General features: G+C 39.2%; 1 protein-coding gene across 1 annotated transcript; it reads right to left on the reverse strand.

Annotated features, from left to right (window-relative positions):
* Positions 1–1,661: 1,661 nt before the first annotated feature.
* LOC129772828 (zinc finger-containing ubiquitin peptidase 1-like) lies at positions 1,662–21,838 on the reverse strand. The gene is made up of 6 exons (XM_055776327.1): positions 21,328–21,838; positions 6,874–7,175; positions 5,404–6,811; positions 3,009–3,357; positions 2,735–2,946; positions 1,662–2,630 (listed from the first exon to the last, which is right to left on the reverse strand). Exons 2-6 carry the CDS (start codon positions 7,170–7,172, stop codon positions 2,586–2,588), a joined length of 2,313 nt encoding a protein of 770 aa, XP_055632302.1. The 5' UTR covers positions 7,173–7,175; positions 21,328–21,838; the 3' UTR covers positions 1,662–2,585.
* Positions 21,839–24,240: the final 2,402 nt, after the last annotated feature.

Below are 24,240 nucleotides of genomic sequence, written 5' to 3' on the forward strand. Positions count from 1 at the left end.
ATCTATCAGAAACTCAATATATCCCGGCTTCGGCTTCGTGTTACGAGCAGAAATGCTTCGGAATCAGAATGGGAGTATACTGACGAACACACGTGAAGTGACCGGAAGATGGAGGCAGCACTACAATGAACACCTGAATGGCGTACAGGCAGAGGACCAAGTTAACGATGGAAGCGATTACGTTGGTACAGTAAATAATGAAGATGTACCGCCCTCAACGAAAGGTGAAGTTAAGAATACCATCAAACAGCTGAGGAACAACAAATCAGCGAAACTTATCAAGATGGGCCCGGAAAACTTTTTTAATTGTCTGCATCGATTGATCGTCATAATTTGGGAAACAGAACAACTAACGGAGGAGTGGAAAGACGGGATCATTTGCCCTATCTTCAAGAAAGGCGAAAACTTTCGTACAATCACTGTTCTGAATGCACCTACAGAATGCTGTCCCAAATTGAACCACGAGCACACGCAACTCACCGGTGAATCCAGTATCCAGAAAGTGAGGTGGAACGATACGATGGGGAGGACATATTGCATGAATGTCGGACAACTATCCTGCAAAAATGGTGTTCATCGGGAATCCGGTTGGTACAAGACGACGAGGAGCGCTGCAAGTAAGGTGGTTAGACCAAGTCAATCAAGCCATGTTGTGAAGATGTTAACCCAAAATAAATAAATAAAAACCACATATTTAAGGATGAACCAGCGCGACACCCCTTATTGACATCGTATTCGAGAAGCGCTGTATACCCACTAAAGTTTGTTGAGGGTGTTCAGAAAGATAAAATTGAACCAAAATCAGATTCGTATGTCGACGTAGTTGAGTGCTTGAAGGATCCACTGCTCCTGGCTAAGCTGATCTTTTTGAAATCCGTTTTAAGAAGTTGAACAATTTTTGCGCGAGTTCCAAACGGATAATCCCATGGTTCCATTCTTGCTCAACGCTGTGAGTCAAATGGTTAGAAGTATAATAGGAAGATTGATGAAGATCGATTTTCTAAAAACAATTGGACAATCGGGGATTTTTTTTCGGAATTTGAATCGAAATCCTGATTTGTTTTATTCCAAAAATCTACATTTGTGAAAACTGAAGGCTTACTGGGATGTGTTCTGAGTGGCATGTTCGAAAATGCGTGTGCACCAGTGTAAGTCGGAAGAAATGGCGTCTATAAAAAATCCTCCAGCTAGAACAGAAATCAAACCCAAAGACCTCAACATAATATGATTTACGCTAATTACTCGGCCACCGAAGCCCCTATCGACAGCGTTGTGCCATCCAACGCTAAGGGTTAGCACACTGCCAGGAGTAATGAACAGTTTTTCGACTCTTTTTCGTCAACCTCTGAGGAATTCGGGCTTTGGTCTCTCAAAATCCATTTAGTACCAGCGCAGGCTATTATTAGGAACAAGCGGCAACAATTCTAGAAATCTACAAAAACAGTAAGTTTATCTTTTTTATATATTCACGTTTACACATCATATCACACCGCTTGAATAAAAAATCAATATTGGAATTTTATACGATAACTTTCGAAAACGAATACTTCCTCTCAATTAAACACATACTAAATTTCGTTACACATGAATCACAAACAAAGCTCTGAGTTGCTCTATCTCCAGATTCTAGTTTTCACGTGTTTCTCAATTTGTACCATTGGTTGAAATGTTTGAATATTCCGAACATGTATATTTGCTTACATCGAATCAACGTGATTATTGACATAGTTTGAGAAGCCAGGTAACTCGTTTTTAGTAATAATCTTTTCTCACAACAGAAGCTGGATTGTCTTTATAGATTTCTATATATGATACATATTTATAAATACATCGACAACAATTTCCAGCGTGATGGGTATAGATAATCCAGTGATAAAACAGGAAAAGAAGCCATGCTTCCGAAGCTAAAACGAATAACAAACTCTACTCGATCGATCTAAACTTTAGGATAATAAAAGTTATACAAACATAATAGGAACAGTTTTCTAGTCAGCCTTCGTACCGTGTAAGTAAAGCTGCCTAAATTGACTAAACGTCAACTTTGCAGTTTAACTACCGAAAGAACCTAACTCTAGTGAACGTACGTAAAGCTATCACGGTAACTTTTCACATCTTACGAGAGTTCAGATGTTGCGCTATAGCTAAAACTGTTCTGTAGAAGGCAAGCGTTTTTTTTGTTCTTATGTCGACCCTATCACATTTCGAACCAGCAATCGACATTCAGTGCTGAGCAAAATTCTTCCGAAACTAGAACTGAGTTGCGGTCCAGTGATGTCAAATAAGAACAGAAAGATATTACAGAAACGGTGTGAACTATTCATTACAACTATCTATCCTATGATTTTTATTGCAGAATTTGTTTAGAATTAGACTAATTGAGTTAGGTGTCCGTGTGAGTGTTATCGTGTGTGTAAAGAGCGTCTTTGGGATATTTTTGCATTTGTTGAGTATTCCACTCTGTTTTCTATGTTTCGATAATTTTTGTCCTTTTTCGAGGGTTAGCTAAATTTTATTCTAGACTAAGTAAAACCAATGATCTATTCGTAAATTAGCGAAACGAATATCAGATAAACATCGGCCGCACGTCAACGGTCGGGTGGAATTCTATGAGACCGCAAAATTTTACTCGCCTATGAACAGGAAAAGTTGAGAACAACATGTAGTTAAGAAACGATTCTAGGAGTACTACGTATAAGAAATACGTCGAATATAGAGAGACGCGAAATCTACTCACCTGGTATTGTTCTTCTGTTTCGATGAGACCCTTGACTGCAACCACTTGATACTGCGGGGCACGCATTGCTGCTGAATTTTTCCGTATCAATCGAAGGGAATCCTGCGAAGAACCAAGGGCAGCAACCTGTCTCGGGCCATGACTGGGATCTAGTACCAACAAGGACAGTCCTGATGTTCGCTGTTCGATGCCAATTATTGTTCTAGAGTGACCTAAAAAAAAGGTAAATTTCAGCAAACAGATTATGGAGCGGCTCAAGCTGAAGTCCGAAAACCTTGATGCTGTAAATACAGCGGAGGTGTGTGTATTCTGGGTTCCTCGAAATATCGCAATACCCAATTGAACAGTTCCGGATGACGTCCGTCAGGGGAAGTAGGTCTATGAAAATCCACCAACTCGCAACGGATCCGCAACCACGACAGGACGGTGACGATTTCCGTTGCACCAATCCATTTTCGTGTGTTGTATAGCTTACATCCGAGCTGTTCTGACCCCTGGATATCGAATCCTTGGGCCCAAGCCGCTTCAACCATTCGCTGCAAACGGGAGATACTTGGCATTGCGGTTCGGGCGGGACCATGTGAACCCCACGCCGAATATAACGCTTCGTTGTAAGCAGTGTTCTGTTTGTGGAAAAAATATGGATGCAATACAATAATGAGCTGTTCCACCGCAAATGACGACTTTATGCATAAATATTATTTTTGTACTCTTTGATTTGGCTCAAATTTAGCAAATGCATTCCTTATGACAAAAAAAAGAACAATTTGCATCATCGGTTAGTCATTTTGACTCTATCCTTACTTTTGAGGAGCCTGAACAAAGGATTGCTTTAATAAATTAAAAAAAATAACTCTGAAATCGTTGGTCCAATTGAATTGGTGTTTTCCGCAATGTTTAAGTTATTATTGAGACTATGTGGAGAAATATTCAAAGAGACGTCAGCAGGGATTCTGATAAGGAGAAGATTCTACGCGGTGAACCTTCGAAATTCGCGGGCCAAGGGGTTCCGACTCAGCGGCTACCGCAAGAGATTTAGGAGCTCTCCCAAATGAACCAAACGAGCGGTCAAAACTAACACGATAAAGCAGCGTCGAATGTGCTGTCTAGGAAGTTTATCAAAGACACTAAGGATTTAGCTCTAATTTAAGAGCCTTGGGAATGAAGGAATAGTACTTGGTATTCATGTTCTTGTAAATTATTCTACGATGACAAGCATGACTCTCCAAAAACTACTGCCTACAAACAAGTTGCGGCTTTCGTAAGTTTCGTAAGTAAAGTAAATTTTGAAACTTACGAAAAAACTTCAATAATTCCCTACATTCTATTCCCTAATCTACATTTTGTAGGTCTTATAGATTTGGAGTGCATTTTTTTTTAAATTTTGAGTTTTTTCCAGTCTTTTTTTTTGAAAAATTTTAACTCAAAAATTATAAGATCTACAAAATGTTGGTTAGAGAACGAAATGTAGGGAATTATTTATGCTTTCATTGAAAAATACCAAACAATTTTTTAAAATAAAATTTCTTTGAAAAAAAAATATTTTGAAAATTAAAATTAATTTTTCTCAAAAATATATTTAATATATAAATATATATTTTATATATTTATATATTAAAAATATAAATATATAAAATATATTCATATATTTAATATATAATAGCCCAGATAATTCCCAACAGGTCATCCATGCAACGTAAGATGGGCACTTTTACGGAGAAATAGTTTTTCCAACAACACCTTTTTCATGTTTTTTTTTTAATTACTATATATGTTTAACTCGTAACATTTTTATGTATAAATTATTGCGATTTACATATTATGCAAACTTTTTTCTATTTGGAAACATGTCAAGAACATGTCAAACGCCAGAATTTACACACAAAAATGTTACGAATAAAACATTATTTTGTTAGAAGTCAAGGATACCATACGAAGATGTCATCTATTCCAGAAACTTTAAAAGATAGAGAGTTGATGCTGATGAAACATGAATAAGTTGTTAGAAAAACTTTTTCCCTGTAAAAGTGCCCACTTTCCGATGTATCGATCTTGTTGGAAATTGTAAGGGCTATTCAAAAATTTTTTTTGAGAATTTAAAAAAACGATCTTGAGAAAAATGGATTCTTTGATTTACACCCACAACGTTTCACTGCTATGTGAGATGTCGCTGCCAACAGTTTCCGCACCTCGGTAAAATTGCATCCTTTGGCAATCAGAATTACATCATCAGCATAAACTTATTAAGATGATATTTGTCGCTTTTGTAATGCCGAAAGCGAAACTTCGGAAGATTTTATGTGTGATTGTGGAGCTCTAACAAGACGGAGACTTCAACAACTTGATAAGGCTATTCTGGAGTCCAAGAAAGTTTGGTTTGTGTCGCCGATCAGAATTATAAATTCCATCAAACAGACTATTCCTGATTGGCATCTATCGCGCCATAGCTTTCAGTCTACTCCTCCATCAAAAAGCAGTAGATAAGCTTGAAGCGTAGTAGAAAAAATGGGGCGTACCGCAAAAGTTCAAAATGACCGATGATACAAATTGTCCTTTTTGGTCATGAAGTATGCGTCTGTAAAACTTGAACCAATTAAAAAAAATACAAAAAAATCGACCTTTGAACTCAAATGGAATTGCTTTAAAGAGTATGCTACTCGAATACCCACCTGTAATAGCGACGATAGCATCATTTGGAGATTTCGGTACCCACAACCCCAACCCTTGTCGCCATAACTAGACGCATAATGATCGACGCTTGAGCAGACGTACGTTTTCACCACGTTGGGTGACGAAGATGATAATGCAAGTACTCTAGGGGCTACTGATTTCGTGCAGGACGATCCATCGTCCACTCCGTGGGATTCGGCTGCCCGCAGCCCAACTTGTCGTTCATAGTAATCGGCTACGCTCATCTCTCCGGCATATACTGCTCGCTGCATTGCCGCTGCCGATTGCTCCCGAAAGTTCCCTTGATCATCCATGCCATACTGGGCCCGGAGCATTTCGAATTCACGCTGTTCACGTAATTTCTGAGCTTGCTTCCCCAGATCTGGCTCCTGTAAACTCGGATTCTGGGGACTTTTACTAAAGTGTTTCTCAATGTGAATTTCCATGTCAGCTGTTTTCATGTTATCGAATGAAATCCCACAAACGGGACACAGACTGCCAGTTAGACTCCCATTAACCGCAGCTGCCGCTGGAGTTCCCCCACTCTGACGATCTGCCTTGGCAGGACTCAGTATATCCCGATGTTCTATGTTAACGTGTAGCTCTAAATCGGACCCTGATTCAAATGTTCTCGCACAAATGGGACACTGTAGTGCACTCAAAGTATCTACATGGGTGTTTCCGCTGGCTCCGTTATTCACACTTGGGCTTAGCGGATCAAAATGGGACCGATTTATATGCTCTTCCAGCACCGTTGGATTTTCAGTTGTATATGGGCATAGCAAGCACTGCAGCGGACTCGGCTTAGTCGTGGTTGTTGGAATCGGTTTGTGTGCTTTGAGTTTGAGACCCAGCTGGGATCGTAGCGGTGATCCCTGACCACCCGCTCCCGTTCCGTTGCTGGTTGGTGCTGCCGCACCACCTTCAGTTACGCCACCGGTGCAACCTGCACCTCCACCATTCATTATCACGTCCTTGCTCCCGTTCGTCATATCACAGCTTTTGTTGCTTGCACTAGTTGTTGTTATCGTTACTTCTGGCTGCTGTTGATTGTTCAACTGATGCTGCTGATTAATCTTGCCTGCACCGGGTAGATGGCTGTTGTTGCTACTGCTACTGGCACTGATACTGCTGGTTCCATTCACCTGACTTCCGATGCTAGATTTGCTACTAATACTTGTAGTCGAAGTACTCATCGAAGAACAAATTTTGTAATTGCTAGAACTGTTCACACTGCTGCTACCATTCAAATAATTAACCGTTGAACTAGAAATCAAGGGAACATTCGCTACACCGTTGCTGATGCCTGATTTAGTGTATGCGTTCGAAACCGGTGCAAGAAGCTCGGAAGTGATCGAAGGAGAAAGTCCACGGCAGTCAGAGATAGAGTCGGAATCGCCATCGATGCTGTAATGGAGAAAAGTTAAGTTGAAAACAACGGATATATACTCCACTCAAGTGACACATACCTTGGAGTTTGATCGTCGATAAAACTCATCAGCTCATTCTCCGGCGTCAAATAATCTAAGTGAGCTTGATTCACGTGCAACAGTAGCTCGGCAGCGGGAACACCGCTGAGTCCACAGAACGGACACTGGGCACTACCCTCCACATGGCACTGTCGAGTATGCTCTCGCATCGCGTCGTCTGACAACCCGGACATGCCGCAGATTTCACACGAATGCTCCTGGGGATGCATTCCATTCGAAACCGGAACAGATCCGGGCGATTCTTTGTGATGGTCCTTGTTGGTTCCATGGTGTGACATTTTCTACAATGGAAGCATAATTGAGATGAGAATTGTATTATCGCTAAACAACAATCGGTACGGTACGACGTCCTGCGTCTCTCGCTTCATAGGCATATTTTTCGGGTTAATCAATAAAGAGGAATGCAAAAACGTATGTGTGCGACCAGACGTTTGGCGATGGTGCGACGAGAAAGAAAACATAAGACATAACTCGGATAAACTTTTCGCAATACTGTTGTATATGGAAATAGCTGTAGCAAAATTGTGAATTTGAAAAAAAATATTACATAAACCGCTTTCTATTTTGGAAAGCGAGCTCCCATTGTATACCTATGCAAAGCGATCTTTTGACCTAGGACTACGTCTAACAGAACTATTTGGGGGGGAGGGGTAGTAAAATGAATATCTAAACACTGAACATGTAGGAAAAAATGAAGTTTTTGGAATGCTTATAAGTCGAGCATTTCTAAATAGATCGCATCAACTGATAGGAAATATTTCTACGCATCTATCACAATGAATAACAATGAATATTGAGATAAACAATTATGTAATATCAAGATTTATCCAAACACGCCAAGTTTTACGATTTAATTGATCCCCAATTTGTGCTCCTCAAATGGTTCCGACCAAAAGGAACGCCCAGAGTAACAGCGGAATATAATTTGATACAAGCGAAACATTGAATCGTAAGCCCCTCCTCTTGTGATTCTATCGCCAGTCAAATCAAATAAATTCAGCCATTACTTTTCGAAAACATCATTCGTTTTCTAACCGCGAAGCAGTGCTCATACGCTAAGACCATAACCACAAATATCAACATCAGCAGGGGGTAGCGGTAGCAGCGGCCAACAAGTTTTAGTTTTGTTACCATCCAACGGGCAACCGTCACCCATACCTTTCGTATAATCCATCCAGCACACATTGACGATACTGATGCAAAATTGCCTGTGGTTGCATTCAGTTTGTCTAGGAGAGTGCATTGGCAAAATAAGGACACAAATTTCGACATATGGCAGTTTGTTCTCGCGAATCCATTTGTGCTTTTCAGGGCTTTCACAAAAGAGTTATTATAATACAATTCAATGCACCGGTTTGATGTATTCTAAAGTGATATCCGAAATAATGAAAAAAGTAAACTGATTTTTCGCTTGCTTGGGGAGAGCTTGTGTGAATTTAGAAGTGTTTTTGAGCTTATTGGTATTAGGTTAGAATGGGCGTTGTTGGGGATGTAATGTTGCTAATAGATACAGTAAAATTATTCGGATAGTCGATAAGTTATTTCAATTCACAGTCATTGGTATAGTCTCACATCGACTATGTCTCCACATAACCCACCCGTCTTTTTGTTGGGTGAATCACCCGGGTACTATGCGTGTTGCCACACGTACAGATGTATCTGGAAAGGTACAGATTTTTCCGTTATTTTCAGCACAGGTACAGGTACAGATTTTCGTCAAAAAGTACAGATAGGTACAGATTTTTTCCGCGTGTGAAATTTCTTACATTTGAACAAAGCAGTCGCTTAAAATCATACACCCTTCGGTCACCCGTTGGCTTTTGTAAGCGGCGGTGGTGAAGAGATGCATTTCATGATTTTCAGAGTTAATTTTGTTTTTCACCATTTAGTATGAATGAGACAAAAATCAGACTGCTTGCAAAATATTGACTGCCCTCAAATGTTTAATGCCAAATCCTCTGTTGCTTTTTTGGAGTATGTTTTGCCACGGATCAACAGATTGAATCGATTGTTGTAGGCTGAAAATCCTTAATTCACGATTCTAAATCAAGAGCAGGAAGATTTATATCTAACCATTCTCACTAATATCTGCGAGGAATCTTACGTTGTTCCAATGTGCGATACTAATGAATGATCTTCAACATTTGAAAAGCGGCAAGAATTTTTAGGTTGTAATGGCAGCAGAAGAAACTGGGAGGCGATCTGGCGTAATGGTAACATCCATACCTCTCACGCAGAGATCACGAGTTCAAATCTCACTTCCGACATTCTTCCAAAAATGGAAGTAAAAGTGACGAACCAGCCGAAATGTGTTGAAAGTCACTATAATAGAAAAAAAAACAGAAGAAACCATCAGAACAAACGACAGCAAAAAACAGATAATTTTTAAGGATATTTGTTGCAGTTTTTTCGTGGAGCTGAACAAGCAATGTGTTAAATTCCAGAAACTTTTCCAATTTGCAAGCATTAACTTTGTGTTAGAGGCGTTTCCAGGGTTCTACGATGGGAATATACGAGATCTGGAGAATGAATTCCTTACCCTAAAAGTAAAATTATTCCGTAAGGAAATCACAGCGTCAGAAAACGAGCATGGTGACCACAAAAATTGGATCCCTAAAAAGAATTGACCGTTCGGTACTTCGATGCCTTGTTTGCAACGTTCTCACTATGCCTCACTCCAACTGCAACTGCCGAGTGAATTTTTTTTCTCAAAATAATCAGAATAAAAAATAAACTTCGAAAACGGCTCAGCAACGATACGATGAACGCTATTTTGAGATAAAAAATTTGATTAAACATCGTGTCGGCAGCTTTAAAATTTTAATAAATGGCAGTATGTAGTCTAGATGCAGCGAAACTGTGTATAAGCATCATCAAACACACGCATGATTTGCAAATGTAAATGTAGTATTTGTATTAAATAAATGTTTTTTTATGCTACTTCGCTGCTACCATCGACCGGAAGGTAAAGAACGCTGCTACCATCGACCGGAAGGTAAAGAACGGCAAAAATAGATGCTCCGTCAGTGAAAAAGATCACAAGCGCGTAGTTAAGCAGTTTAGACGTGATCCGAGAAGTTCGGTCCGGGATGTCGCCAATAAGCTGAATTTGTCAAGTTCATTCGTCCAGCGGACCAAGCAGCGGGATGGCCTGCGTACATACAAGGTTCAGAAGGCTCCTAACCGCGACGAAAGGCAAAACATGGTGGGGAAGACGCGAGCCCGGAAGCTGTACACCGAAATGCTGACGAAGCCGCATTGCCTGGTAATGGACGACGAAACCTACGTCAAAGCGGACTTTCGTCAGCTGCCGGGCCTGTTGTTCTTCTCCGCAGAGGACAAATTCAGCGTTCCGGAGGAGATTCGCAAGCAGAAACTATCCAAGTTTGCCAAAAAGTACATGGTGTGGCAAGCGATTTGCTCTTGCGGAAAGCGAAGCGCCCCCTTCGTGATGACCGGCACGGTAAACGGGCAGGTTTACCTTAAGGAGTGCCTACAGAAGCGCTTACTACCACAATTGAAGCAGCACGAGGGCCCGACCATCTTCTGTTTGGATCTCGCTTCGTGCCACTATTCAAAGTACGTGTTGGAGTGGTACGAAGCCAACGGGGTCACCTTCGTGCCAAAGGAAATGAACCCGCCCAACGCGCCGGAGCTTCGCCCAATAGAGAAATATTGGGCGATTATGAAGCAGGCCCTCCGGAAGAACCCAAAATTTGTCAAATCGGAGGCGGACTTCAAGAGAAAATGGATTTCTGTTCAAAAAAAACTACAACCTGACGTTGTACAGAACCTTATGGACGGGGTAAAGAGGAAGGTGCGAGCATACGGGCTTGGGCTCGAAGTATGAATAAAAAGAAAATGCCAAAAGTTGTTTAATTGTGTCTATAATTTTAAAAAGGATCGGTCTACTGGGCGAATTTCTACAGCGTTTTTTCCGTGATGCAATTTGATGTGACACACCCTTCAATTCCGTATGTGATGCTATAAATGGCATTCTAGGATTTTTTTTTTAATTAAATTTATTTCGCCTTACCAGCAGCTTCATGTACCAATTTGTGAAATGAAAATGATAGTAGATTTGCAGGCGGAATGAATACGCGTCAAAAATTGAAGTAATGAATAAAAATGTCCTCTTTAAATCGAATATGTATTCTGTTTCTTAGAACAATACTTTTTTTTTGCAAGTTGTGAGTGAATTTTGTATGAAAATTGTGCCTGATAATGATTTTATATTAGAGATTCTCAAAAAAACTATCTCAAAAAGAAAGCGTGCCCCGCCAGCGTGCAAAACAAAATGACAACGATTTCGTTTTCAAAACTATGAGGGTTTTATTTGTTTTCGAATAATTTTCAAGTCTATAAATATCTTCACATATTTTCAAATTCCTTAAAAATAGAGACATTTCTTTACATTTGGCATCCCTGATTCGAACGCTAAATTCTGTTTTTGACGTTTTGAGGGATGCGAGTGCGATCAAATTCAAAAAAACTTTGAAGTAGATCGCACGCCGGATCACAGATGACACTAACTAGCTTGATGTGTTCACACGGTGTGAGTAGCTGCACTGCAGTAACTGACTAGCCCGACTCGTATGCTTACTAGCACCGTCTGTACCCTGCTTAAGATTGTTAGGAAAATCTCAAACAGAACTGTCAGTGGGGAACACAAGCAATGGGAAACTCGACTGCTTCGGTGGTTCTTTAAATTCTTGCATTGGATTTGACGACAATAAAAACCATAGTCCATGACCTTCTTACATAGTTCAAATGGTTACTTCAAAATTATTTAAAATTTTTTTAAATATCTAGAATACACGAAAAAGCATCGTATGTTGTGTCTGTGAAAAAATATTAGCCTATTAGAACATGTTCATTTTCATAACTGGAAAGAATATGCAGACGGGATTTTTTTTTCTTTCTATATTAAAGAGATTTCAGCCGAAGGCGGATTCATCTATGTGCGTATGAGATTATTCAAGCGATCGATTCCATGGGTATCGTACTGGTCGGAATTATTTTTCCTTAAAAAAGCAGTAATAGTAATAAATCGAATAGCTCCTTATAATTTTTTTTTCGCTCCGTCGATGGTAACACTGCATTCCCCATTTCGGGATGATAATATTCGGCTACTGGTTCAGTCGGGTCGAATGGTTTTTAGTGTCAAGATGTACAATTTACAAGAACAAGAATATTTTTAGTGAAATCGTACATATCACTCGAGCAACCGAAGCCTTAATTAAACTTTGTCCTCTTATGGTAAGAATTTCAACATTTCTCGTCGTAAATGGCCTTAAAAATAGTGTGATCTTACGTCATGTGAAGAAGTCGAGGAAACCCGTAGTGTTCTCGATAACAAGGCTGGCAATGTAGCGCTAAACGAACCGCGCGCACGCCGCAGAAAATCGCGCAGTTATAGCAAAGCGTCCGCGCCAGTCCCCGCACCAATCTTACTCGTTTAGCTCAGGAGATCGGGGTGTCCTCTTCCACCACGTACCGAATGTTGACAGAAGACATCGAAATGTTTCCCTTCAAAATCCAGATGCTCCAAACTCTTTCCCCTCTCAACAAAGAGAAATTGTTCGCATTCGCAACGACCTTCGGCGCGTATCACCGTTCACCGTTTACGACGCGTTATCTAAAACAAGGGTGGTCACATCGAAAATGTCCTAAAATAAGCTTTATTTTGGTTTTTTAAAAATAAAAAGACGGGTGGGTAATGTCGGGGACATAACCGGAGTGACGTAGGACTATACAAAGGGGACACTAATTGGGGACTGAAACTAATTGTTGCCTTGATGAGCGCCGAACCGAAGCTGCTCTGTTCTTGATGCGGGTTTTCTGATTGTCGTGAGCAGCGTTGCAAGCCAACTCGAGCACTCCGACAGCCGAAACTCTATAATCGCTGTTAGTTATACTGGTGCTCCGGCACCAATCCGTTCGTCCTAGTTACCCTTGCGGAGCAATCAGTGAATGCGACCAACAGGGAACTGGAGACCTGCACGGTTCGAGTGAGACTTTGCCTTTCCCTTAACTTGTCCTCCTTTGTTACGTCCACGATGCCGATGCAGTACAACCACACAGGTTTACGGTTTGAAAGAAAATAAGATATTTTTTTGGGGTCCGCGTGTTTTATATTCTAGCGGTACACACTCACAGGATAGAGACAAATCGGCAGACTCAGCCAGAGGAGCGAGTCCAACGAACGAATGAGCGTTAAAAGGGAGCGATGGCAAAAAAATACATTCATTACGATTTGTTCGCTCGTTGGATTCACATGCAGGCTAAAAAGGGTCCTTTTCAGGATCACAAAATTATCTTCAATCTAAAGAGTTTATTGTTTTGTTATCACTCGATATCCCCATCTTGTTCGGCTAAACCTTTCTGTTTAGTGATTGCATTTGCCACTCGCCACAGCTTTCACAGTTGGAAAATTTCTTCCCATCCAGCTTGTGACATATTTTACAGTAAATTACATTCAATGGCACGTCGCATTACCACCACTCAGTATCGGATTGGAGGTAATTTTAACCTATAATTGAAAATTTGCGATGACAGTGGTACAGTGTCGACTTTCAATGTGGGGTCATAATTTGGATCTCTATGTTTACAAAAATGTCCAACTAAATAAGTCGCATTACATATCCGTCCAATTAGCTAAATGTAAAACTAATTGTAAATTACTGTACTTTCAATCTGGAAACAATTTTTCACCAATTCTGAAAATTGAATAATCAGTCCCCAACTATCAATAAGCTCAGAACAACTGCCAAATTCACATACTCATCAGATCCTGGCAAACAAATTATGAAAAAATCAATTTGTGTTTTATTATTATTTTGGATAATGTTTTAGAAAGCATTGAACTGTATTTCCTAAACTCTTTTTTGGAAAGTTTAATGGCCCTGAAAAGCGCCTTGTTTTATGGAATGGTTCCAATTTAGAAAACTTAGTACTCGTGGTTTTGAAAAAAACCATTTCGAACGCCCTCGATGCCGCCTTGTTCTGGATTTGCCACCAAAGCAGTTTGTATAAAGAACAAACTTTTTTCTTCTGCTACCTGATTCCGTTTTGCGATTGCGTTTGCCACTCGCCACTCGCTGCAACTACCTGTTGTCTTGATGTCCACCGAACCGAATGTGTTCTGTTCCGAATGCGGGTTTTCTTATCGTCGCGAGTAGCTTTGCCAGCTAACTCGATCACTTCGGCGGCCGAAACTATATAACGCCGGCTAGGTGGACTGGTGCACTGGTACTAACGCGCTCGGCCTAGCTACCCTTGCGGGGAACTCCAGATCAACACGGTTCGAGCGGGATTTTGCCTTCCCCTGCACTTTTCCTCCTTTACCATGTCCAGACATGGCTGCTTGGGTTGGTTTGTTGATGTGTTGTGATGCGAACCGATGTGGTGTACGGTTTGAATGAGAATGATCGTTACGGCAGCGGAGCGGGGATTTTTAAGCTAACTGGCTGGCTCGAGAATTACGCATGTGTGAGACTGCGACCAATGTTTCGTTCATTTTTTTCTTTTTCCTTTCCAATCGTGCTTCATCCTATTTCGCTGCTGCTCTGGTTGTCCGTTTTGGTCGGTACGATTTGAGGAGCACAAAATGGACCAATCAAAAATGGGCACATAGTGCATTTTGACAATGCTTGATATTTCACAATTATTCAATTATTTATCTCAAGAAAAATGAAATTTTATTCGTTATGATAGATGCGTAGATATATTTCCTATCAATTGATGCAAAAACCTTTGCGATCTATTGAGAAATGCTCGAGTTATAAGCGTTCCAAATCTTGCATTTTTTCCTACTTGTTCAGTGCCTAGATTTACATTTCACCCCCAATATCTTCCGGTTAGACGTAGTCCTACGTCAAAATCGGTTTACTTTTGTAGAGAAGATCTTAAAATTTGTTGCGCGATCGTTTATTCTGAAAGACCCTGTATAATCAATACATAATTTTATTTTTATTATCCGTTGAATATGAGACACTTTTGCCATCGATGCAATAAATGCGTACTCAATGCCAGCAATGTGTATTCGAAAAGATCAGCACTTTTCACTTTTAACAAAGATTTTTTTGCATTAGATTATTCAGATGACATAAGGCACTTATGCAAACAATTATTCTGCACTTTAAAAACAACTACTTCAACATAATTCAAACCCGTAGTTACTCAAATAATGATTTCTGCGTATCCGAAATGATCAGAACTTTTCACTTTAGATAAACGAAGATTTTGTCGCATAAGGCACCTATTATTCAAATAACATGATACATTTATGCAAACAGTAGTTCTGATACTTATGAACAATCTTTTCCATCACACCAAAGTGTTACAATGGCTAAATTCTGCTGTTATGTGTTTTGTCCCACTGTGCGTTCTCTTGTGTGGGTGACTACTTTGTTTGATACTAAGTACCGTTATCTATTCTAAAGGAGCACCATATTAATTCGTGAACAGGTTTACTAGACATCAAGCATTTAGGAAAGGCATAAACTGATACTTGGTTGAGTAAAATATACAGTGACTCAAGTCCGTAATCGTACTCCACCATGCAGATCTCTTTTCCCTTCTTTTGAAAGTCGAAAACAAGTTTTCGGAACATTCTATTTAGATAAAATTATAGGGCCCTATTCCAGAAAACGAGACGAGCAGACGAGCGCTCGTATCGTTTATTGATATTTTCCAGAAGCCGAGCTCGACTAAAAACAGACGAGTAGCTCGTCTGGGCCGACGACCGTTTGGCCGCGCTCGTCGATGAATCAGTCGAATCGTCTAGTTTGTTTAATGTGTTTGTTCGCCTTGTTGATTGAAGCATCGGTATTCTCCTGCTCCGCCTTTATCTTCAAAAATTGTTTCACGGCTAAACTAGTATTGCATAAGCAATGTATGTTTTCAACTGCAACCATCAAATTCAGTTCAGTAATTGCTAGATTTTACAGATTTTCAAATGGGCCTCTTCCAAACAACACAACCAAATTTAAACAACTTATATCCAGGGATGCTAAATGACTGTTTTGAATATATTAACACGGCACAAAAAGTGTCTTCACATATTGATTTTCGTTCGTGCTGTAATGGATCAGAATGTTTACTTGAACATCTTGAAGGAAAATATGAAGCAAAGTGTCAACTAAATGTGATGGAATCGAGGATTCAATTGTTGCCAAGACAATGACCCAGAGTTCAAGACATATGAAGTTCGCACATGGTTACATTACAATTACTCAAAAGTTATTGATATTCCTCCACAATCTTCTGACATCAATCCCAGTATAAAACTAAGGAAGTTATCTGTGTAGGAAATTTAAAAACCATTAAATTCCTAAAAGTAACGTTTTTAAAAACCACTTAATGAAAAAATTGATAAATATACCTTCCGAATACACCAAAAAACTCGTAGATAAGGCTAAAGACAGCTAAAGATAGTTGCAATGAACAAGGGATACCATGCTAATGATGGAATTAGGAAATTGGCCAACCCCTTCGAAATCGAGTAGAGATTTCAACTAGCGTACGATTATGAGTTTGAGTCAATTTTCATACATTAGCACAAGCATTCGCCATTTTTAGAGAAATAAAAACCATTATTCTGGAAACAGGTAGCAAATCTTTGAACTCTCATATGACACTATAATTTTATCTAAATAGAATGTTCCGAAAGCTTGTTTTCGACTTTCAGAAAGGGAAAAAAAGATCTGCATGGTGGAGTACGATTACGGATTTGAGTCACTGTAAGATTAGCATGGTATCGTGCTGTGGTGGCTGAGAGCAGACAAACGACCACAAAGAGTTAAACAAGTACGACTAATATCAATTCAAAACCCGGTAAGTACGTGTCCGACTTCAATTCGTACCTCCCAATAACGATGCTTTCTTGTATAAGGAAAATATTGAAGAAAACTATCTTGTTTCGCCTTGACGGATGAGTTGAAACGAATGGCCTACTCTCAGGTACACAATATCGTTTCCACAGAGACAATGAGACCAATGGTTGTATTGCGTTGCTTTCTTCCAAAATTTGAATACCTCCAGTCTTTCTGTTAGACAATTGGTAATCTCGAGGTATGGGTGTAAGCCGCTAGAAGACTTGGAAAATCCACCGCAACTGAGGAATGCAAACACCAGACGTTAGGGGGAATACCTACGCCGATCTCTTGAAGGTGCTGGAGCTTTCTGTCCTTAACGACGGCACGAGCTCTTTCTGTCGAGGTACCAGCAAGGCAGTCATCGATGTTTCAGCAGCCAGCCTCAACTTGGCTGGCAGGCTTAGGTAAAACAAGGCCGACGATTTGATCAGCGCTGCACTGGGGGTTCGAGGACATCAAAAGGGAGATTAAAAACGTGAAGCGAATACCGATCGATGGCTTGAGGAAGGAAGCGGCCATGAACAAATACCGAGCACAGCACATAAGGGTGCGACGGCTGATTAGGAAGAAGAACCAGGACAGTTGGAATGGTTTTCTGGAATCCAGAAATCAGAATCAGTTCTTCGCTGACTTTGCCCCAAAGACAGGTCGACGCACTCAATCGAAAGAGGCGACCCCATAAACAAATTTTGCAAGTGGATGGCACTACTCTCAGCGATCCAACGAGTACAGCAAACGCGCTCAAGAAATATTTTGCGAGATTGTCCACAATCTCAGGATATGACCCCGAGTTTATTCGGCGACGGAGAGTGGCCACTAGTTCCGAAAGCAGCTTCGGGATTCCTGGGGGTCATCCTGAGAAACCCTACAAAATAAACTTCTCCATCGATTAACTTTCTGTCGCCCTGCGTTTCACCTTACTTGACCAGCTGTCCCTGCTAGTGTTAACCACTTCCCTCAACATTTTCAAAGACCTCTGAGCAAAGCACGAGTTCCCTCAGGAGGAAGTTAGGAAGAACTACGCCACCCGGTTAAACGTACTTAAAACAATCTGCAGAGTCCAGCCACAACAGAAATATACGTCTACGAATATACGAATATACGGACCTTGAAGCAAACTTAATCACCTCTATTCCGAAAGGCGATCGGATAAAACTCGAAAGGATTTTACAATTCGATTGAGATCTATTTTTGTACTCCGAAAATCCAAGCGACATGTGCGAAGACGGCAACCAACTAATGTCAAAATAATTTATCCGTATTTGTGAAAGAACTGACTTTCAAATCAGCAGGCTCGAAGGCAGTTTCAAATTATAAAATTCGAATGAAAATTACTTTATTTATTCGTTCGTTTGTTTTTACAGAATCAATTTCATCAATTGAAAAGTACTTGATGTTATTGAAATATTTTGGAACTGTATTCCTGACCCTTACCATACTATTTTCCTACAATTTTCCTAGTAAAACAATAGCAATATTCGATACAATTGTCACGATTTTTTATCATTTGCAGAAAATGTGTTTCTCTATTACGTAGAACACTTATTCTATGAGAAAAAGTCAATTTTCATTCATAACTTTTATTTTAAAATTTCGTTTATTGTACCCGAAAATACACTACAATTTTCGTTTCACACAAACAGAACACGAATTTCGAAGCCGTCAATGTCGGATAGAGTGACAATGTTATCGCATTCACACAACCAGATTGGATTTGACTCGATCGAACTTCAGGAATGCAAAATTGAGATCCGTTCGGATAGTTCTGACTCGATCGGATTTCAAAGTACGGATGATTAATAACTTCTTTAAAATCGATCACCTTTGATAATTCGTTTTCAACCAACAAGATCGACAATTTGTTCAAACGAGATTCATTATTTGCAAAAATCACTTTATTCGAAAGATAAAATGTTTAAGAATTATATGTTTGTTACTTATTGACCCGGAACCTTGTATCAATACCATAATAATTGATTTGAAAAAAGGCAATTTTATTCCCAAAAACGTAAGTGGTCTAAATGAAAATTTGAATGTGCAATTGAAATAAGAATAAAATAAAAATAAGGATTTGGTGTAATCATGATTATTGCCTTAATATTTTTATATCCTTTTGTCTGCCTGAAGAAAATATGTCACTCCACTAAACTCGAATCGACCGCGAGTAATCGGTTTCGTATCCTATTCACCATAGAACTAAGTGGAAATGTCAATACAGTAGAACCCCGATTATCCGCATAATATTCTGGCTAGCTCACCGCGAATAACGAAAATCGCGGATAACGCAATAAAGGACTAAAAATGAGTTTCAAACACGGAAAAAAAGATATTTCAGCATGAAAACTATGTTCTGTCAATATAAAAATGATTAAACTATCCATCTACAGGGCTGTGTACATCAGTGGACAGATAATGAGGAGGCCATGGCCAAAACAAAAGTGCATGAGCCTATCACTCACTGACAATTTTCGGAAACTCGTTGTCGCGGATAATCCGCACCGTGGATCAACCGCGCATAGATAATCGGGGTTCCACTGTATATCTTTATATATAAAAAAGGATTTTCCCACGTACGTGTAAAATATAATCACAGGAGAACGGCTGATCAGATCTGCGTCGTTGATATTTCGTTGAGGTTGTTTTCACCCAAATTAGAATGATAGAATACTTTGGAAAATATTTGAGATGATTAGAAAAATTCGAAAATTTACTCTGCATATCTTCATATATAAGAGTGATTTTCCCACGTAGGGTAACACGGGGTGATTTGGACCACCCTATCTCAAAGACCACCATAGGACACCCTATATCTCAAAAAGTACGGCTCAACTTGGATTTTTTTATAATGTCATCTCCTTCTATTGACGAATTTACGCAAAGCTGAATCAGCTCATGCGACATCTACATTAGAGCTCAGAACCACAAAAGTGAGGGTGTTGATTTATTTATTTTGTTGAACCGTGTGTACCTAACGTAAGAAAACTTTGGTAAAATTTCACAAGTAGAGGGAAATGGTAGCATGAACACAGCAATCACTTTGATTGTCAGAAAATGTGAATGTTTCGATCGTGGTTTTAAGTTTTTTACCGCTGAATAAACAAACTTTAAGTGTATTTTGCAATAAAGTTCTGTTCGCCTACAGAGGAACAATTTAGTACAGCGAAATCTTGCACGAGAATTGTGTCTGAAAATAATTTGATATTATAATGTCGAGTTTTGGTAGAAGTACTGACATTTTATAGTAAAAAATAATTTTAAAAGGTAGATTAGAAGATCAATCAATGAACAGTTCTTCGATTGGACCCATGAACGTGCGCTTAGTAAGAAAACGTGGATGTGATAACGAAAAATAAATTTTGGGCGGGACGAAGTTTGCCGGGTCAGCTAGTAAACATATAAATATTTAGATCAAGAATCTGGATAGCAAATTAATAAAACAAAATTAAATGAAATGTTAAAGGATAGAACCAAAAAATGCTAAATTTATTGACGAGAAGGCTAACAGACAAAAAACAATGTCGAAGTTCCTCTCGAAAACTCATTCTATCCTAACAAATTTTTACTCACATCGGTCAGTTTTACGAATCTAACACAGGATATACTCTTTATACTAATGATTCTATATTCTTCGTTCATGTAGTACACGAAAGAGAGTTCTATCACATAAAGCATAACATAAAATAATACTGATTTATGACTACGGGACAGTAAAGGCTACTAGCTTAGCTGTCCACCGAAACCGCAATCCGGAAAGAATGACAGTGTTAATCACAAAAGATAAAGCAAATGAAGCAATTTATACATATCACGGTTATGCTTGCTATCAAATAACACCATGACATGCACGAAGTGGTGAAACCATGCCCAGCTATTCGCGTCGGCAAGTCTGATAAACCATACACATTCGAATTTTAGCGACACATAAAATCTTATGCGAAACTGAGTAATATTAGAAGAACAAACCAATCCAGGTACCAACTGGTTACACAAATAGAGCATCCGTGACGCGAATGTGTTTATCGAATACATAAATCTTAATCTTGTTCTCAAGGTATTAGGGATAACGGCGGATTTGAGTATCACAAACGGAACATCTATCTACTGCGATAATGGTATGACCACAGATGATCTTCGTTATTATATATTTTTCCTTGTTTGTTTCCTGTAATTCTATCTTCGTTGCATGTGGTCCAATCAATGATACCAGGATTCACTTATACTTACCGCGACCAACTTATTAGGCTGGGTCTCAGAAAGCCGAGGAAGTATATCATGGATTCTTTTAATTTAGTGTAGTGTTAGAAATACATAGCAATAGCATGAATGCATTGTTGTTCAAATTTTGTATTTTTTTCATATCTGAAATCGTCCATGTCCATTTTCGTGTGAATTTTCTCTCGGGCAGCACAAATTATCGATCATATCATCTGATAGCATAACGCAAAATTATGCCTCAATACATGGGGTACAACTCGCGAAAGTGTTCTTAGGGACAAATACATGAATGGTGCGTTCGATTTTTTCCTCGGTCAAGAAAAAAGTCGATAATCCTTACCTCACTACACTTGATTGAATGGTACTGGATTGCAGAGCCTCCAGCAGACTCGAGTACTCATCCAACGAACAACCTATTACTTTCAGTTAGCTGATTACAAGAAACTTCCGTTTTTCCGTCAATTTTTCATGTACATTTTCTTCCATCTAATTCGGATTTATTACAGTTCAAGGAACTCTCCTTATATCACAACACACATATACGAGTGCTATAATGAAGATTCTTCACAGTGACAGAAACTTTTCCACGCAATCTTTTTCCGACAGAATCACAAAAGGTAAAACTCGTATTATCCGTAACATTCAGCCAATTCCAATTCCAATTCCGTATTGTAACCCGAACGCGAGAGGTCCGCGAATGTCAGAATGCACTGGTGTTACGCCACCATCACACACCGACTAATGCCTGAACTGTGCCAGTACATTATTATCCTTTTCGTGTTAACTCGATGTGTTTCATATCAGTGACTGAGATGAACTATTCCTTCCTCTTTGCCGTGTCCTAGGCTCAAATATATGCTATAAAGCGAGAGTGCTATTTAAAACACGCGAGTTCAATACAGCGCTCACGCGGTTGAATGTGATGTGATAAAAAGCTGCTACTGCTACTCTCTTTCGCTGTATCCCTCTCTCTCAAGTTCCCTATATCTGACAGAGCAAATTACTTGTTCCAATGTGTTGGAGCTTACGCGCTCACACGCTGAACTTGAATGAAAAGCTCCAGCTACTTTCGGATGATGCCTGTCAAAAATTACGTAAATTTGAAAATAGCATGAGCCGAACTAAGATTATTTGTAATTGGTTATTTTACACTCTAGAGGATTTTTGGATTTTTTGGAAATTTGTTGTTACACGGAGAAATGGAGCAGACTGTATTTTGAAGTCTTTGAAGAAAAGAGAAGAATATAAGCGTAATGTTGCACATTCGAAGAAAATTGGAGGCGGAGATGAAGATAAGGACGAAGAATTGAATGAAGTAGAGGATGAAGAAATAGATAATAATCCAAATAAAAGAATGTGTAAAGAACCTCATTACTTCAAGGATTATGAGCTACATTAAATTATTTTCAATAAAAACAAGGAGGGATTGTAGAGAAATGTATATAATAGCAGGCCATGTAATATCTTAGGAACAGATAAATAAACGAAAAAAGGTATTCTTTCTCGGACTCTAACGGAGAACGGTTGTTCTCCGTTGAAGATTACAATATCTGGATGTAAAACATTACTGGTTTCTACAGTGATAAACAAGTGAATTAAATAATATAATTCTGTATTTCTACGTCGAAAACTGCGGTCGTGTCCTAGATACAACCCATTACAATTTTTTAGTCTATTTCAATATAGAAAATGCTGAAATACCTAGTATAGCCGCTAGTTCGAAAGTTTCTATTTCGAAAACAAAATGAGTTAAAAAACTAAAATTTTTATTGAAAATATAAATGAATCTAAAACTAGCATTTTTGACAAAACTATGCGAGAAGGTCCCCCCCCCCCTCTTCTGAACGTAGAGTCGTCCACTGGTCAACTGTCCATCGCAGAACGGATTGTTCCCCACTTGATTTAGAAGTCCATAAGATCATGGTTACCAAAACTCTTAGCAGCTCTGAATTATATTACACTTCAATGAGTTCCAGGAGCATTTTCATCATCGAAACTGTATGGAGAAGAAAAATTGGAGAATTCTTTCATGTGCTTTGAAGATCCTGAATCTGCGGGAAAAATCAGCTTTCATTGTGTGGAGTGTGTCAACGTATTTCCTGATTGACGTTACTTGGAAATTCTCAGTGTCGGAAAATGGGCAAAATTAAAAAGTTCTCATTTGTTCTCCGAGCGACATGAGTTTCCTTTCGAATATTTCGATCTGGTTGAACATGTTGTAAACCAACTGTTAACTAATCCACATTCCGTCGAATTCAGCAAATGTTTCAGCACAGGCTGTGCCAATAAACTTGTCCATGTTTGACGCATGTTTCGATTCATAATGGCGTTTCTGATTAAACTTCTTCATTACAGCAACTGCTTCGTTACATATGAAACACCCCGGTTTCTGATTCATGCATGTAACATAATTTACGTCAATTTGTCAATTTGTCACCTTTTTTTACCTACACGGGACAATGCAGGGATGTAGTGCAACAGATTCTTTGTAAAGCTTCATTCATTTACATTCCAAAATCACAAAATCAGTTGTTCCTCTGGATTGGTTAAAGATAAAAAAAATGTTTTTATATCAAAATGCAGATAATTTATTATTCTTTCCAGAAAAAAAAATATCAAAAATTATTCAATTTCAGTTTTGATACATTATCTCTATCACCATCACTCTCCATCAAAATTTGAACACTTTGGTACCCTTCCTAAATTTCCGCTTGACGATTGCTTAATATTTTTCGATTGGACGGAATTGGAGGCAATTGGGAGGATTGAGGTTTTTGTCAATGTAATCGATCTCATTGCCCCGATATCGCTGAAGCACCTCTCGATTATAGTGGAAACTTGCTAAATCTGGTCAAAACTTCACCGGACCTTTGTGAGTCCTAATAAACGGAAGAAGAAGTTGCTGCTCTATTCCCTATACATCTTCGAGTCCATTGTCTTGTTTGTGACTAGAACCTTGGTTTTCCTTGGTGGAATCTATCTTGGTGTGTGGTCGAAATTCAAGCCTGGAAGCTGTCCAAAATCCATCTTCACATATGTTTCATCATCCATCAGTATGCATCCTTCGTACTTCGTAAAACGTTGTTGGTTAGAGCTTGGCAATGTCGTAGTACGAGAGTTCCGGGTTTGTTTTAATTGTTCTCAATACCTTCAACCTCAGCTTCCGATCGTAAGTTCCACTACATCCATTCGAACAAAAGTTGTACGTCACGGAGACGTTTCAGCAAATTCTACACGGTCAATTCGGTCACTT

The sequence above is a fragment of the Toxorhynchites rutilus genome, chromosome 3 (assembly GCF_029784135.1).
Source record: "Toxorhynchites rutilus septentrionalis strain SRP chromosome 3, ASM2978413v1, whole genome shotgun sequence".
Classification (NCBI taxonomy): domain Eukaryota; kingdom Metazoa; phylum Arthropoda; class Insecta; order Diptera; family Culicidae; genus Toxorhynchites; species Toxorhynchites rutilus.